The sequence below is a fragment of the Cuculus canorus genome, chromosome 5, assembly GCF_017976375.1.
Source record: "Cuculus canorus isolate bCucCan1 chromosome 5, bCucCan1.pri, whole genome shotgun sequence".
Taxonomy (NCBI): domain Eukaryota; kingdom Metazoa; phylum Chordata; class Aves; order Cuculiformes; family Cuculidae; genus Cuculus; species Cuculus canorus.
This window is the reverse complement of record NC_071405.1, coordinates 42,326,016-42,339,534: the sequence shown is the minus strand read 5'-3', so window position 1 is coordinate 42,339,534 and position 13,519 is coordinate 42,326,016. Positions and strand designations below refer to the sequence as shown.

The 13,519-nt window shown below is 41.3% G+C and overlaps 1 protein-coding gene across 1 annotated transcript; it reads left to right on the top strand.

Moving 5' to 3' along the window:
* Positions 1 to 498: 498 nt before the first annotated feature.
* MRPL23 (mitochondrial ribosomal protein L23) lies at positions 499 to 12,412 on the top strand. The gene is made up of 5 exons (XM_054068673.1): positions 499 to 598; positions 679 to 801; positions 2,162 to 2,244; positions 4,110 to 4,183; positions 11,849 to 12,412. Exons 1-5 carry the CDS (start codon positions 573 to 575, stop codon positions 12,011 to 12,013), a joined length of 471 nt encoding a protein of 156 aa, XP_053924648.1. The 5' UTR covers positions 499 to 572; the 3' UTR covers positions 12,014 to 12,412.
* Positions 12,413 to 13,519: the final 1,107 nt, after the last annotated feature.

Here is a 13,519-nt window from a genome sequence, read left to right as displayed (position 1 = left end):
ACTTAAAAGTTGGAGTGATTAAGGGAATAGAAGAATTTGGAATAAAGGAACAAATCCGTAGAGGCTGTAGTTCTCAGCACACATCACAGTGCAACAGAGAGAATGATTCACACAAATGTACCATTAAAGGGTTTATTGATTCGGTTAACCTACATATAATATTAAAGCCCAATACTGCAGTGTGAGTTAGTTAATTCAGTGTAGATGACCTCTACAGCCTTTTCCAGCCTGGCGATTCCATGACGCTGAGTCCCTGGGCGGGCAGTTGGCTGCGCTGCCGTGGGGGCAGTCAGGCGCCACCTGCGCCACCTGCCACGCAGCCGCCTCCCTCCTCCGCGCCAGCAGGGGGCGCAGTCACCTCCTCGTCTCCCTCCGCGCCAGCAGGGGGCGCAGTCACCTCCTCGTCTCCCTCCGCGCCAGCAGGGGACGCAGTCACCTCCTCGTCTCCCTCCGCGCCAGCAGGCGGCGCAGCCGCCTCCCTCCTCCGCGCCAGCAGAGGGCGCAGCCTCCCTCCTCCGTGCCAGCAGGGGGCGCAGCCGCCGTTCCGCACCGCATCCGGTGCGCGTGGCGCCATGGCGACGGGCGCCCGCAGAGCCGTGTGAGCGGGCCGGGTCCGGGCGGGCGCGGGACGGCGCGGGGCGGGCTGGGCGGGCGGTGAACGGCCTTGTCTCCCCGCAGGTACCCGCTGTTCCAGCTGGGCGGCCCGCAGCTGCGCATCTTCCGGCCCGACTTCTTCATGCTGGCGGTGCGGCCGGGCGTCCCGCAGCCCGAGGACACCGTGCAGTTCCGGGTCTCCATGCAGTGAGTGCGGGGCGCTGAGAAACCCTTCAGAGTCTGGGCTCTGTCAGCTGGGGGGAACGATCGAGTGCTTCCCCTGATCGATTTCCTTTTGCATTAGGAATGATACCGAAAGGGCAGGCAAACAAACTTTCTGAGACTCATTTTGGAGTTTTAGAAAGAAGGCATCCTTTATCAGGCCTGGGCAGCACGATGGAGATCTCCCAGTTGTGTGCAGCGAGACGCTTGTGGAATGGATTTCCCAGATACCGGCGTTTGTATTAACTTTTCCAGTTTTGGCACTGGCACAGGTTGCCCAGGGAAGCTGTGGATGCCCCATCCCTGGAGGTGTTCAAGGCCAGGTTGGATGGGGCCTTGGGCAGCCTGGTGTGGTGGGAGGTGTCCCTGCCCATGGCAGAGAGGTTGGAACTGGATGATCTTTAAGGTCCCTTCCAACCCAAACTATTCAATGATTCTGTGAAATCTTAAACATATTCTGTTACTTGCCAAGGTCTAATTTTAATGTTATTATGAAACTTTACACAGTGAAAACGCTTTGCTGGGTTTGGAGCTGGTCCAGCTCTCCCTGACCTTGCCTTTGAGATAGGGAAACACTGCAAACAGACAGAAGACGACAGATCATGCTTCTGTGACGACAGAAGACACAGATCATGCTGAACACAGGATGTTGTCATCTTCAAGGAATGAACACTGTCTGGAAAAACACCGTTTTGAAGAAAACATGCTGTCAGAGTGACATTTTGTCTGACTTTCAAAGAACACAATTACTTCAGCTTAAATGAAAGATATTCTACTTCTTGTTATAGTAACTACTTCTCATATCAGGGAGACCTTTTAGAGGGCTGCAAGGGCACTTATTTAACTACAACTTTTGTTTGGCTCCCCTTCCTGAGTTTTAGTGAGGCTCAGGCTTCCCAGCAAAGGCTTATGAAGGAGAAAGTGCTTATAGGAAGTGCCCCTGCCCATGGCAAGGGGGGTTGGAACTAGATGACCTTTAAGGTATCTTCCAACACAAACTATGCTATGATTCTATGAAAATGATCCAGAGAAAATGAGATGATGTGAAAGTATTTGAACTCTCATGCTGACCAATGTGGTTGCACACACTAAAGCCTGCAGCAGGTCCTGAATAGATTAGAAAATGCTATTCGGGAGATTAGAAAGGATGCTCAGCTCAGGCAGTGAGAAAGCCTACCCACTCTTTCTGAATACAGACTATAGCTGAGGTTTTGACTGTTGAGGCTGCAGAGGAGAAAATATTTGTCTTTGTTGCAATTTATAAATACTCTAGCTCTATTTTGTCTTTTTTAAATATTTGTACTTTTCCTTCGTTTTTTCCCCAAAATGTTTTTGCTTTGCCTAGAATGACAAAAGTGGATATCAAGAATTACCTTGAAAAAATATACAATGTGCCAGTAGCTGCTGTGAGGACCAGGATACAGTATGGTAAGTGCAGCTGAATAATCCTAAAGGATGAATACACCATCCCTGTGCAGCTATAATATACTTTTCTCATCAAAATTACATTAGATTTCAATAAACATTGTTTCCAAGTGCTTAGCTGGTGACATCTGTCAGCTTAATTCTTTATTTGTTCCTTCAAAGGAATATGCACCATTTCATATTTGAATACTTTGATTAGATTATGACTTAAGTTTAGGTTTTTTAAAAAATTGTTTCTTTTAATAGAATTTTAGAAGTCTTACCATCTTGACAGTTATCTAGCCTGTGCTATTGTGTTTTTGTAGTTGGTACAATTCCTCCTTGAAGACCGAGTGGCTCTCTTTGTAAGGAGCTGCTTCATGTGTATTAATAAAAGTGGTAATTAAATTTAATTTCAGCCATCACCTTTAAAAAAAAAAAAATTTGAATTGCGATTACCTGGCCTGCACACAGAGGAGATGATACATTCTAACAAATGGCAAAGTTTGTAGAGTAAAGAGGAGTATTCTGTTGGGCCAGAAGATAATGTCAGAACAATATCTTAACACAGTTTCAATTATTCATCAGCTGTCATTACCACATTTCTGCTACAGACTTGTATGTTGCCAGTCAGAAAGTTTCTCCCCTCTGTCACCCCTAGAAAAGAACCCACCAAAACCCAGAAAACCAACATAAAACCAACCCAAGAGAAAATATTCTTAACTTAAGTCATGCTGAACTCTAGACTTGGAGCAGTGGGTCCCATCTCTTTCTGAAATAAGCTAAATTTATGTAAGATCACCGTTACATATGAGTGCTTCCTTCCTCAGAGTTTCTCTGACTGGTTGGGATGCAAAGTCAGGAAGATAATTTCCATTTACTTACTTTTTTGATCCCCAGGCAATGCATTAATTTAATGGAGAATGATTTGTTGGTTAGAACATCTTTGATGGCTGGGTTCTTTTCTCATGCAGTGACTCTAGCAAAGGCATTGACTGATGTGTTTATAATGGTAAGAGTAGGGATGATTTTAGAAAAGGGATGGGAAAAGAGACTTGTAATAGAAAAATGGAGAATGGAAGAAAAAGCTTGAAAATAAGTAATAAAACAGTACATATAAAAGGAAAAGTAGAAAACAGAAAGATCATCTCTTAATATGCTTCAGTGAAAAATAGATTTAAATAAAGCCTAAAATACTAAAGACATGCAGTTGCAAACAGCACTGAAAAATATTCATGCTTGTCCTTATAAACACCTTGTCCCCGACTGCTAATGCAAGTGATGGTAGAATGCGTATATTCAGGGATAAAAGAGGAAATGGTTAGAATGTCTAATAATTGAGAGCTTTAATGTCTACCTTACATGCAGAGGATAAATTGAACTTCCACTGTTATGAGTGGTATACTTGCAGAAAATTGAGGTGCTTTGGGTTTTTTGGATGTGGAGTGCAATTTCATGGTGTATAAACAATAGATCCAGCTTATTAGCTGTCTAGTAAAAATCCACAGGTTTGAAGCTCCTTAGTGCTCATTTCCTCCTTGTCTTCCTGAAGCCATTGATGTTGTGAGGACTGTTTATCGCACCTGCACCCCTACTCGGGAGATTTACCTCCTTGCTTTGTGGCAAACTTTGCCTGCGACTTGAAAGCATATTAACTATCAGCAGTCTCAGTCTGGTGATGCCTTGGTTTCTACTTGTAAACAAGGAGACAACTGTCTACTAATTTCAGTGCTTTTTAGTAATTCTGATACTGTGTTGGTACTGAGGAAAGAGTATTACTCTTAAAGATCAATCAGAGCTATTGGAAGTCCTTCCCTTCAACTTGGCCTTGCTTTGGACAACTTGGAACTCCTGTGAAGTAAAAGGTGGGGCTCTTTCCATTTCTGCAGGTGCAAACAACAAGAGGAATCACAAGAATCAGAGAGTGAAGAAGCCAGATTACAAGGTTGCCTATGTACAGCTGGTGAGTTAATATGTGTGCTTGTGGGAAGAGAGGAAGGGACTGTTAACCAGCTAGAAGTAATATTGAGTGAATTGGCTGGTTGGCTGAATACTTCTCCTTCTAATAATGACATTTTCTTTAATAAGTTCCAGAATGTATAAATAGATTTAAATGACTTAGTCTAAAAATCATATTAAAACATACGGTTAATTTTCAAGTCGCTATTTGTTTGAGGTCTGTATGTAAGTTATGGTCAGGTGTCATATGGTGCTGCTTTGCCAGTGAGTCTTATGCTGACCCTGCACTTGGTGTGCTGGAAGGTTCGTGACTTGTGTGGTTGATTGATGAAATATCCAGTAAGTGAAAGAATATATTGTAAGGGTAGGGAACTTCTTATTAAACCTTTTTGGATCTCAGAGAAGATTAAGGCATGTTCCTTGGAGAGTTCTTAGTCATGTCTAACAAGCGTGCTTTGTGGCTAAACTGGGTTCTGAAATGTGTGTCGGTTGCCCAGTGGAAAAGAAGCTTCATGTTCTTACAGGTTTCTTTCATAACAAGAGTGCATTGTAGTTTAGACTTCTCTTGGGCATATGTGTCTCTGTGTAAAAAAGAAATGTAACCAGTGACAGAAAACCCCTTCACATACCAAAATTACGTGAAAGGAATGCACTTTATGGCTGTAAAGCCGTAAACTCAAAATTGCTGTTGGCAACTCAAACCTCAGTGTTACTCCATCCTGGGACAAGGATTCGGTGTGGGGGTATCACTGAGTGATCTTAAAGATTTTATAAGACTACATTTGGACTTGCAGTCAAATTGAAGAGGCACAGAGAATGCAACCTCTGATGTTTTATTAATGTTTTAGAGTTTAAATGTGCTTGGAAGTTTTTCTTCTAAGTCTCTTCTGAGAAGGGGAGTGGAAATAAAAGAGAGGAGAGCGTCTTTTTCTGATGGCCCTTATATTTAAAAGAACAATATAAAGCACAATGTTAATAGAAAGTAACAGTGTTTTATTTAGATTAGGACTAACCTTGATTTACTGTGCTGAATTTAAAGGCAACCTCATCTCTGTGAAGATTCTGCATTACAAAGGCTAAAAACCACATTTCTTTTTCAAGGAAGAGTCTCTGTTTTTGTAGGTAGATTCTCCGTCCTGGATTGTTTGCGCTAGGTTTTTGTCTGAGATATTAGGTATGAACGATTCAGTAATAACACAGCTGAGAAATTGAATGCCGGGAATGATGTTGCATCTTACAAGCTGCTGTCTCTGAGTGCAGTTCCTTAGTAGGTAGTTGCAAGCACTTTCCATTGTCACAGGGTCTTGCTAGTGACTTCTTTTATTTTAGAGACTCGTTTCTTGAGAGTGAAGCAGATATGGATCTTTAGCAAAGTATAATCAGTACTCAAATTTTATTTCACTGCATTTAATCGAGTCTTGTTTCTTTAGTCTGCTGAGTTGACAAGGAGGTAGTTTGCAATCCATAGATACTCAAGGGAAGTAATGGGAAGCAAAATGCTCCTGTTCTTTGGAACAAGCCACTCATTTAAGGTGGTGCCTTTTGTGCGTTTGTTTCACGCCAGATCTCTGAACCTGCAACACTTGCTGTTACCTTAAGGGCAGCTCTGCTGTGGAGAGAATTACCCAAACTAGCTTTATACTGGAGGCAGTTGGACAGCATTATCTCTGGTCATTCCTCCAGCCTCTTATTTTGAATGCTGGGCAAACTAGCCTGCACAGAGCCCTGTGGTTCTGTGTCTGAGGACTGCTCCTGGTAGGGAGAGAGAGCAACTATCCCTTACTGTGTTGCCTTATACTGTAGTATCCTGAGTTTTTGAAGAATGCCGTGTTTCTGTCTGACCAGTGAAACAGGGTCAGTGGACCACCATTTTGTGTTGTACTTCATCTGAAGTGAAGGAATTCTGATCATTTACTAAACTCGTAAGTGAATCTTGGTCTGTGCATTACCCCCTCACCTAATTTCTACTCTTTTTTTTCTATTGTTTTTGGTGTCTGTTAATTCCTTGTTTTTGTTAACCTTTTGTTCTTTTCATTGCTAGCTCTGGTGTCTCAGACAGTGAGCTCCCAGTTCTGTATTGACACCAGATTTAAACAGTGGATGAGGCGAGAAACACAGTGTCATTTCTTAAACTGAAGGTTTTGCTTTCATTCTCATTCATGGTGTGATGTAGTTCATTGTTAATATCTGCCTAATTTAGGAAAGTCTTTGGTAACCACTGTAAAATCCTTATTTCATGAGAATTAGTTTGTATTGCCGTGAGTCAGAGTAGCTGGGTTTTCCCACTGTTTTTACCAGCTGTGTTTTCTCTCATTAATCCAGTTTCAAGTTAGAACTGCTTATGACTGGAAAAATAAGGATGTGTTTTTGGAAGGTCTTGGTTTGATCTTTCTGTTGGCCACTAGGTGGAAGTGTTGCTCTTTCCAGCAGGGACTCGGTAGCAGCTACCTGATGAAATTGAAGCTATTCTAATGACCAGTTCCATTTCCCTGCTTCATAAAACATCACCTTATGTGTCCCAGCGCAACATACATATCCATTAGCTTACTGCAAGTGTCTCGGGGATAGGTGGTAGGTGTATGAAGTCCTAGTCAGTGTGCCCTTAGGTACCTGTCAGTTTAGTGCACCAACTGTTCCACTTGTAAGAATCGTTGTCTTTTCTTTTCCAAATACTATTTCTTGGAGATTCAGAGCTGTTTACTTTGTTCTCAGTCTGTAACTGGACAAATACATGATCTGTCCAAGCAAAATATTTTCACACTAAAAAAATACCTCAAATCATAGAAGGCTGTGGATCAACAATATCTTGCCATTCCAGAACCTGCCTGCCTTTTTTCCCCTTTTGGAATGTGGTGAGAAAGGTTTAAGTTAGAAACTTATGGCCCTGTGTATCAAGTGCTACTTTTTTACAGGTTTATTTTTTTTTAATTAAAACCAAAGCTGTATATCTTTGCAGAGTAAGCAGAATGAATGTAATACAACAGCCTTTCTCCTTACTTCAACACATTTACAATTATCCTATTTTTTTTTTTTTTTTTAAAAAAAAAGAAAGGCAGTGGGAAACTTTACAGTTGCATCAACATTAGGGAAATTAAAAATAACAACATGTCCTCCTCCTCCTTCAGTGTTCTCACTGACTTGGCTCAACAGGTGTTAGCAGCCGTGGGAGCACAACTGTAGACAAGCCTCTGGAATCCAGACCTGCTTTTAATTACACCTGTTTTGAGAAATCTAATGGAAATGACTGTAAAAAGGAGTCTGACCTTGTCAGCGTTAGGACTAACACCTATTTAGCTGCATGAATGATGGCACTGGTGGGAGCATTTTTGCGAATGCTTTCTCCTCAATCCCTGTTTAGCGTGTCCATTACATTCATAGTAATTAACCCATCAGATGTGCCAGCAGTTTTCCTTTGACACGTAGTGAATTCAGAGGAAACTGAGATGCTCCATACGCTCTGCCATTCCTAGGTGGATTTTTGAAGTTTCTTTCTGTGCTGTTTTGCCGTACATTTCAATATAAGATATTACCACTGTGATAGTAAGAGAATTGTTCAAACGCACTGGTTTATTAAACTTCACTGCATTTGCTGCTACTGCTGGACTGAATCCTGTACTGTTCGGAGTCCAACATTTTTCCAGTTAACGATACTATAAACATCACTTTTCTCCTAATCCTGAAGGACAGTAGTGAGTGCTTCAATTATCTAAATAATCAGAAGATCTCACAGTTGTTTACATGATCAGTGTTTGCTGCGTCAGTCCTACATAATAATATCTGTGCTGACCTTCCATTCCTAAACTTTCCAAGGGAACACAAAGGTCAGAGAAGTATAAGTGAATTTGTGCAGGGTAATCCTTCCAGCAATTTTCTGTCATGAGGCTCAGCAGTGAAAAGGCTAACACTTGACTTCATAGGCCTAATTATGGTTACTTAACCTCTCATTAAAATGAATGGAGGCAATTTGTACCACTTGATGTGATAACTTCTTCTACAGACACAGAACAAGGTGTGTTTTCAGCCTTTCTAGAGAATGGCTTGAAATCTAAATGGAAAATACTCGTTTGATGCTTAGGGCACTTTCTATCTTGAAGGATTTAACAAATGAATCCTCATAATTAGTTTTACATTTGGATAATGCTGAAGCGAGGATTAGAGTTTCGAAGGAGTAGAAGTTTAATGGCTGTCATTTCCGTAATCTAAACGCTGGACCACACATCTCACTTGTACATAATCGCAGAATTTGTAGGAAGAAGGGAGGTCTCGGGGAAGACCCTAAATGGAGAATAGCAATGCATAAAATCATCATGTTGCCTTTATTTTTCAACTATTTTAATACCGCCTCTTTGAGTTGCTTTTTTTGGAATTTTTCTTCTTTTACCATTATAAAGGCTCACTTAGAGTTAAGAACATATGTTGGTAGAGCTTATCCTGACAAATTCCAGAGTATCAGTGTATCACCTCACATTGGTGAAAAAGTTCTTTTGCTGACAGTGCCACATCCAGTTCCAAGACAGACTAAATTATTTGAGTAAATTATGGGTTTTTTTGCCAGTGTCTTGGATTTTCTTGTTGTGCAGCTGTGTCAGGTAGGAAGGTGCTCTTATTTTCTCCCCCTTTCTCTGTGCTTCTAACTAAGGTATTTGTGCTGGCAGAAGTTCTAAGGAGGACTGAGCCCTATTGTTTTTAGAGCTCATTTCGGCTACTGTGAATTTCAGTAATTTGGTAATTAAAAGGGTGACCTTGGTTAGTTGGCTTTGATAGCATTTCATGTTCTACCAGTCTGCAAAACAGATAAAATCCTGTTGAACTTGGTGGAAATTTAGTTGTTAGCTTTATTTCAGCTAGGATTTCATTCTGAGGATGCATTTGTTATATGGTTGTCAGATGATTGCTTTATGGAAGACTTTTACAAAGAAAAAGTGTAAGAAAAATCTGTGCTGCCTAAAGGAGTGATGATCCTTCCATTCCTTTAGTAGGCTTTTTTTTGAGAAAGTGGCATGTGAGCTTGAACCTCAGTAACCTCTGGCATCGTGTGGAAAATGCGTTGAATGTAAATATGCCTGGACAGACTCACAGTCCTTCATGTAAGTTGATGCCTTTTGGTATTCATGAAATTTTGAAATACCCAAGATACAGGCTTCTTCTGCAAACTAGCTACTGAGCATGCACAACAGCTATTTTTCATACAGCTTTCATCACTTCAGAGCCTTACAGCGCAGTATTACTGCATAGTATTGTTACTTAAGATTTATCAACCTTCAGTTCTCAGGGTGTAATGCCTTTGCTGTTTTGAATCGTGTCTGGCTGCCAGCCAAAATCAGAATTTCTTCACAAAACAAGAGCTGGAGAGAGGCAAGTTGTCTGTACTGATTTTGATTTATTAAAAGACTCCAGATACAAATTGACATTTTCAGCTCAATATTTGACTTTCACCAGCATTGAAATGGGAACTGTGAGCACTTTAATAAATAGCTGAAAGGTTTGTCTGGTTTTCCTACAGCCTCTGTGTGTCCCTCTTCTGTGTTTCCCCCTCCTCTTTTTAAAATAACTGTTTTGCAATGCTTAGTGAATTACCGTGGATGTTGTTAGTATGCTTTAGGGACAGCTTTCCTTCATTCTCCAATAAGGGAAGAGCATTGGTGCTGGAAGCATACCAGAATGGAAGTGCTGCATAACAAGAACAGTCCCTTACTACACTGTTACCAATATAAATAGTTCTCAAATTTTCAGTGTAGGTGGTATGCCTACCATGTTAGCCCAGATTGCTTTCTGACTTGTTCCACTAAAATGGCTTCCTCTCCAGGGCAGATGAGTCCTTAGAATGGGCCTCTTCTGTTCCACAGATACCACAGGTCTGAGTGACCTGCCCACAGTGCAATTAAAACATAGTAAATTTTTATAATTTAAACAATTTACTTTCTAAATGCTTTAATAAGCTGAAGTCTTGGGCAGTGCTTGTCCTCGAGGGAGTATGCTGCTGATCCTACTACAGGAAGAGTTTCAGCAGGCTACAGCTTTGCGATTGCTTTAGGGCATTGATAAGGCTGGTTTCTGTGCCTCAAAATAGAAACTATGTTTAATTGTCATAGGACAGCTATTATAAGCATACCTGTTGGTAATTTAAGGCTACAAAAGAGTTGAAACCCCAGAGTGTACGCTGTGGAAAGGAAAACCTTGATTTGTTCCAGTTGATCTTATCCAGGCTAGAAGCAAGGGAAGAGCAATGTACACAGCAGCTCCCTTGTTGTTTTTGTAGTATGGTCAGATTCTTAGGAAACCCCCAAGAAGTATGCACTACAAAAACAACCAGAGCATTGCTGGCTATGAGTTGATATTTCCTAGATTCTAGTCTGGATAAGCTCAACTGGGATAAATCATATTTTTTTTTTTTTATTTCCAAAGAATATGCTTGAGATTTAAATTCTTTCACACCTGTAAATTACCAGATTGAGTGAATATGGCTAAATGAAACATAGCACCCATTCAGTTTGATTAAGGACATGGCAACTTCTTTCTGGATTTAATCATGTCACATTTCTAATGTAGTATAGGTAGTTGTGTTGTGGAAGGCTCCTTTCATCTCCTTTATGGAACCATTTAATAACTGGGCCTCTTGTTTGATTATATTTATTGCACAAATGTAAAGAATTGCTAATCTGAAAGAAAACCTGTGTTCGTCTGAAGCAATTAAATGCTTTTGTTGAGATTTCTGTGTGCGGCATTCTGCCAAACAAGTTAATATATGGTAAGGTTTGTAAGTATTTTGGAGAATAATTTTAGACTTAGGAGCTTTCAGTTATGAGTTTTATTATGCAAAGTTCCATATGGAATGGAAGGGCTGGTGTAGTTGAGTTTAATGAAGTTGTACATACTGCAAACACCACTAAAAAGTAAGTAGATAATGTTAATGGGATAGAACGTTTCCACAGATTAATGGTTTCCTGATGTTGGATAAAAACCAGAAACCTGTTTATTTTCCAAGTGGGAGACATAGGTCTGATGATGAGATTTCATTAAAATGAGTTGTCTGTTAGGCAGAATGACTGATGCAGATGTAATCACTTTAATCTCATCAGTGATGTAGTAGACAGATTGTTCCCACTGTAATTGTTTTACACTATAGTCTTTATTCCAGTTGATAAGAGGCCTCTGGTATCTGTTATTCTGTATTCACACATTACACCCTGCAGTAACAGCTGCTAGGACTGTTCTCTTTTATCCTTAGCTGAGATCTAAACAACTATAACCACTACCCATATCCTGAGTGTTAACATAATGGATGCCTGCTCCAGCGTGTAATTCCCTGATGGTGTTGCTTGAACAAAGTAATTTATTTTGCTCATCTTACATTTACTGTATGGCTTATACAACACCTCTGAGCTAGTTCAAAGTCTTTGAAGAGGTGTCCATCTCCTGACCCTTCATCTGCAAAAGAAGATGTCAGTGTCTTAATTAGCACACAAGAGAGGAGAGACTGAAAGTTTGCTTTTTGCGGGGGAGGGATATATGTGTATGTTGGGGACAGGGGTGGGAAAGTAGGTCTTGAGATGTAAGAGGTACCATTTTGTGCTAGCTGAAACTTCAGGGTGGTCTTTCATAGTAAGTGTATGCATCATAGCTACTGCAGAAAGGCTGGAATGTGTCTGACCATTTGTTTTCTTTTCAGGGCCAAGGACAAACCTTTCAGTTTCCCAACCTATTTCCAGAGAAAGAACAAGACACAGAAACTCAATCTTTTGATGACTTCAAGAATAAATACATGGAGAGAGAGCAACAGAAGCAGAAAGGTGACCCCAGAAGAGGAGGAGTCCCCGACTGGTTTGGACTTTGATGCAGCAAGCCAGCTGCCTTTCTTTATGCTCAGAGGGATTTAGGTCAGCAGAATTTGCACTCTTCCCTTCTTGTAATGACTGAATGTTTATTCTTCAGCAGCCTTTGCTAGTGTGTCTTTTTTCTTGGCTGTTTGTGCACAACTACAACAAAATGGCTCTAAAGAAATAAAAAGATAAAATAAATCTAGTTGCATCAGGTCTTTCATCTGAACTTGTTGACTATTGCTTAAATGTGAAATTGCTTCTTCTTGTTCCTGACCATGAGAGTGTTATTGTGCTTACCTTTTTCCTGCTTCTTGGTTTGTTCTGAGTAGAAGAAGGGGGCATGTCATTTCCCAGGTTTGCATTGAATAGAATGGTTAAAAGTCAAGATAGGTCACTAGGGCAGACATGACGGTATAGCTAACTAGACTATGTTCTCAGGATTGTAGGCTTCCCTTATTGAGTGAAATGTTGTCCTACTATCCTGCTTTGTTGCCTTCTTGCAAAACTGACCCCCACCTTATCCTGGACATGTGCTATTAGCATGTGTGTGATTGCCACACCTTTGTTAATGGTGTGTTAGGTATTTTGGAGACAGGGTTTTATTGGATAGGCTCTTGTGACCAGGCACGTTTTGCATTTTGATCCCCAGAAGCATCAAGTCCGTGGAGCAAAGGTGGTGCACATTCTCTACTTGCTGTTGTGCAGTGCAGGTAGTTAGCCTTCTGTGGCCAGCCTGCCCTAGTGAATATTTACTGGTGTGGTTGTGCTAGTATTCCTTCCTCTGTCTGCAGCTACATTACAGTGCTGGAAAGAGTCCTGTGCTGGGACCACAGTTGTATTGGCATAGAAATATTTCTGCCAGCATCGGCTGTTTTGTGCTCAGAATTTATAAAAAGACTCTTTTTACTTTTTCAGGTGCAGCTCCCTCTACGTACAAGTTGCTGATGCCAGGGCAGTGGTAGAATTTTTGTAGGCCTTCAGGGCTGCCACGTTCAGGCTTTTCATTTCTTGGCTCTGCAGCTGGTGCTCCTTGCTCTGATGAGGATATTTACTCTTTTCCTTTGTCAAGTAATGTGCTCTGTGAGTGTGTCACAAACAGCAGGGGAGAAGGAGGACTGCGAGGAACTTCACCGCAGATAGAGAAGGAGGTGTTTCTGCAGGCCATTGGCTGTAATACCAGCATATGCAGGGTTAAATGTTTTCCCTGCTTTTGAATTCTGCCACTAGAGCAGTTGGCAGGGTGGTGAATGAACCCATGCCTTGCATGCTCCTATCCGAGTGCTCTCCTTTATTGTTCTGTGTCTAAACTTCTTGTTTGGACAGCTAGCAAGATGTTTACAAGGAAACAGCCGTTCCCCAGAGAGGCAATCCAAGTATGATTTACACACCCCCTTCTGCTACACATTAGTCACCTCTTTTCACCCTGCTACTGTCTCTTCTCACAACAGTCCATCTAATTCTGTGGTTGGTTGCTTGCAACCCCAGTGACTCTCCCACCCCACTCTTCTTTGTCCCTTTTC

What these genes read in the sequence shown, in the direction of transcription:
- MRPL23 (XM_054068673.1), top strand. Translation starts at nt 573, where the DNA reads ATGGCGACGGGCGCCCGCAGAGCCGT. An exon ending in ACGGGCGCCCGCAGAGCCGT is followed by an intron (nt 599 to 678) that starts GTGAGCGGGCCG and finishes GTCTCCCCGCAG; the next exon opens with GTACCCGCTGTTCCAGCTGG. An exon ending in CAGTTCCGGGTCTCCATGCA is followed by an intron (nt 802 to 2,161) that starts GTGAGTGCGGGG and finishes TGCTTTGCCTAG; the next exon opens with AATGACAAAAGTGGATATCA.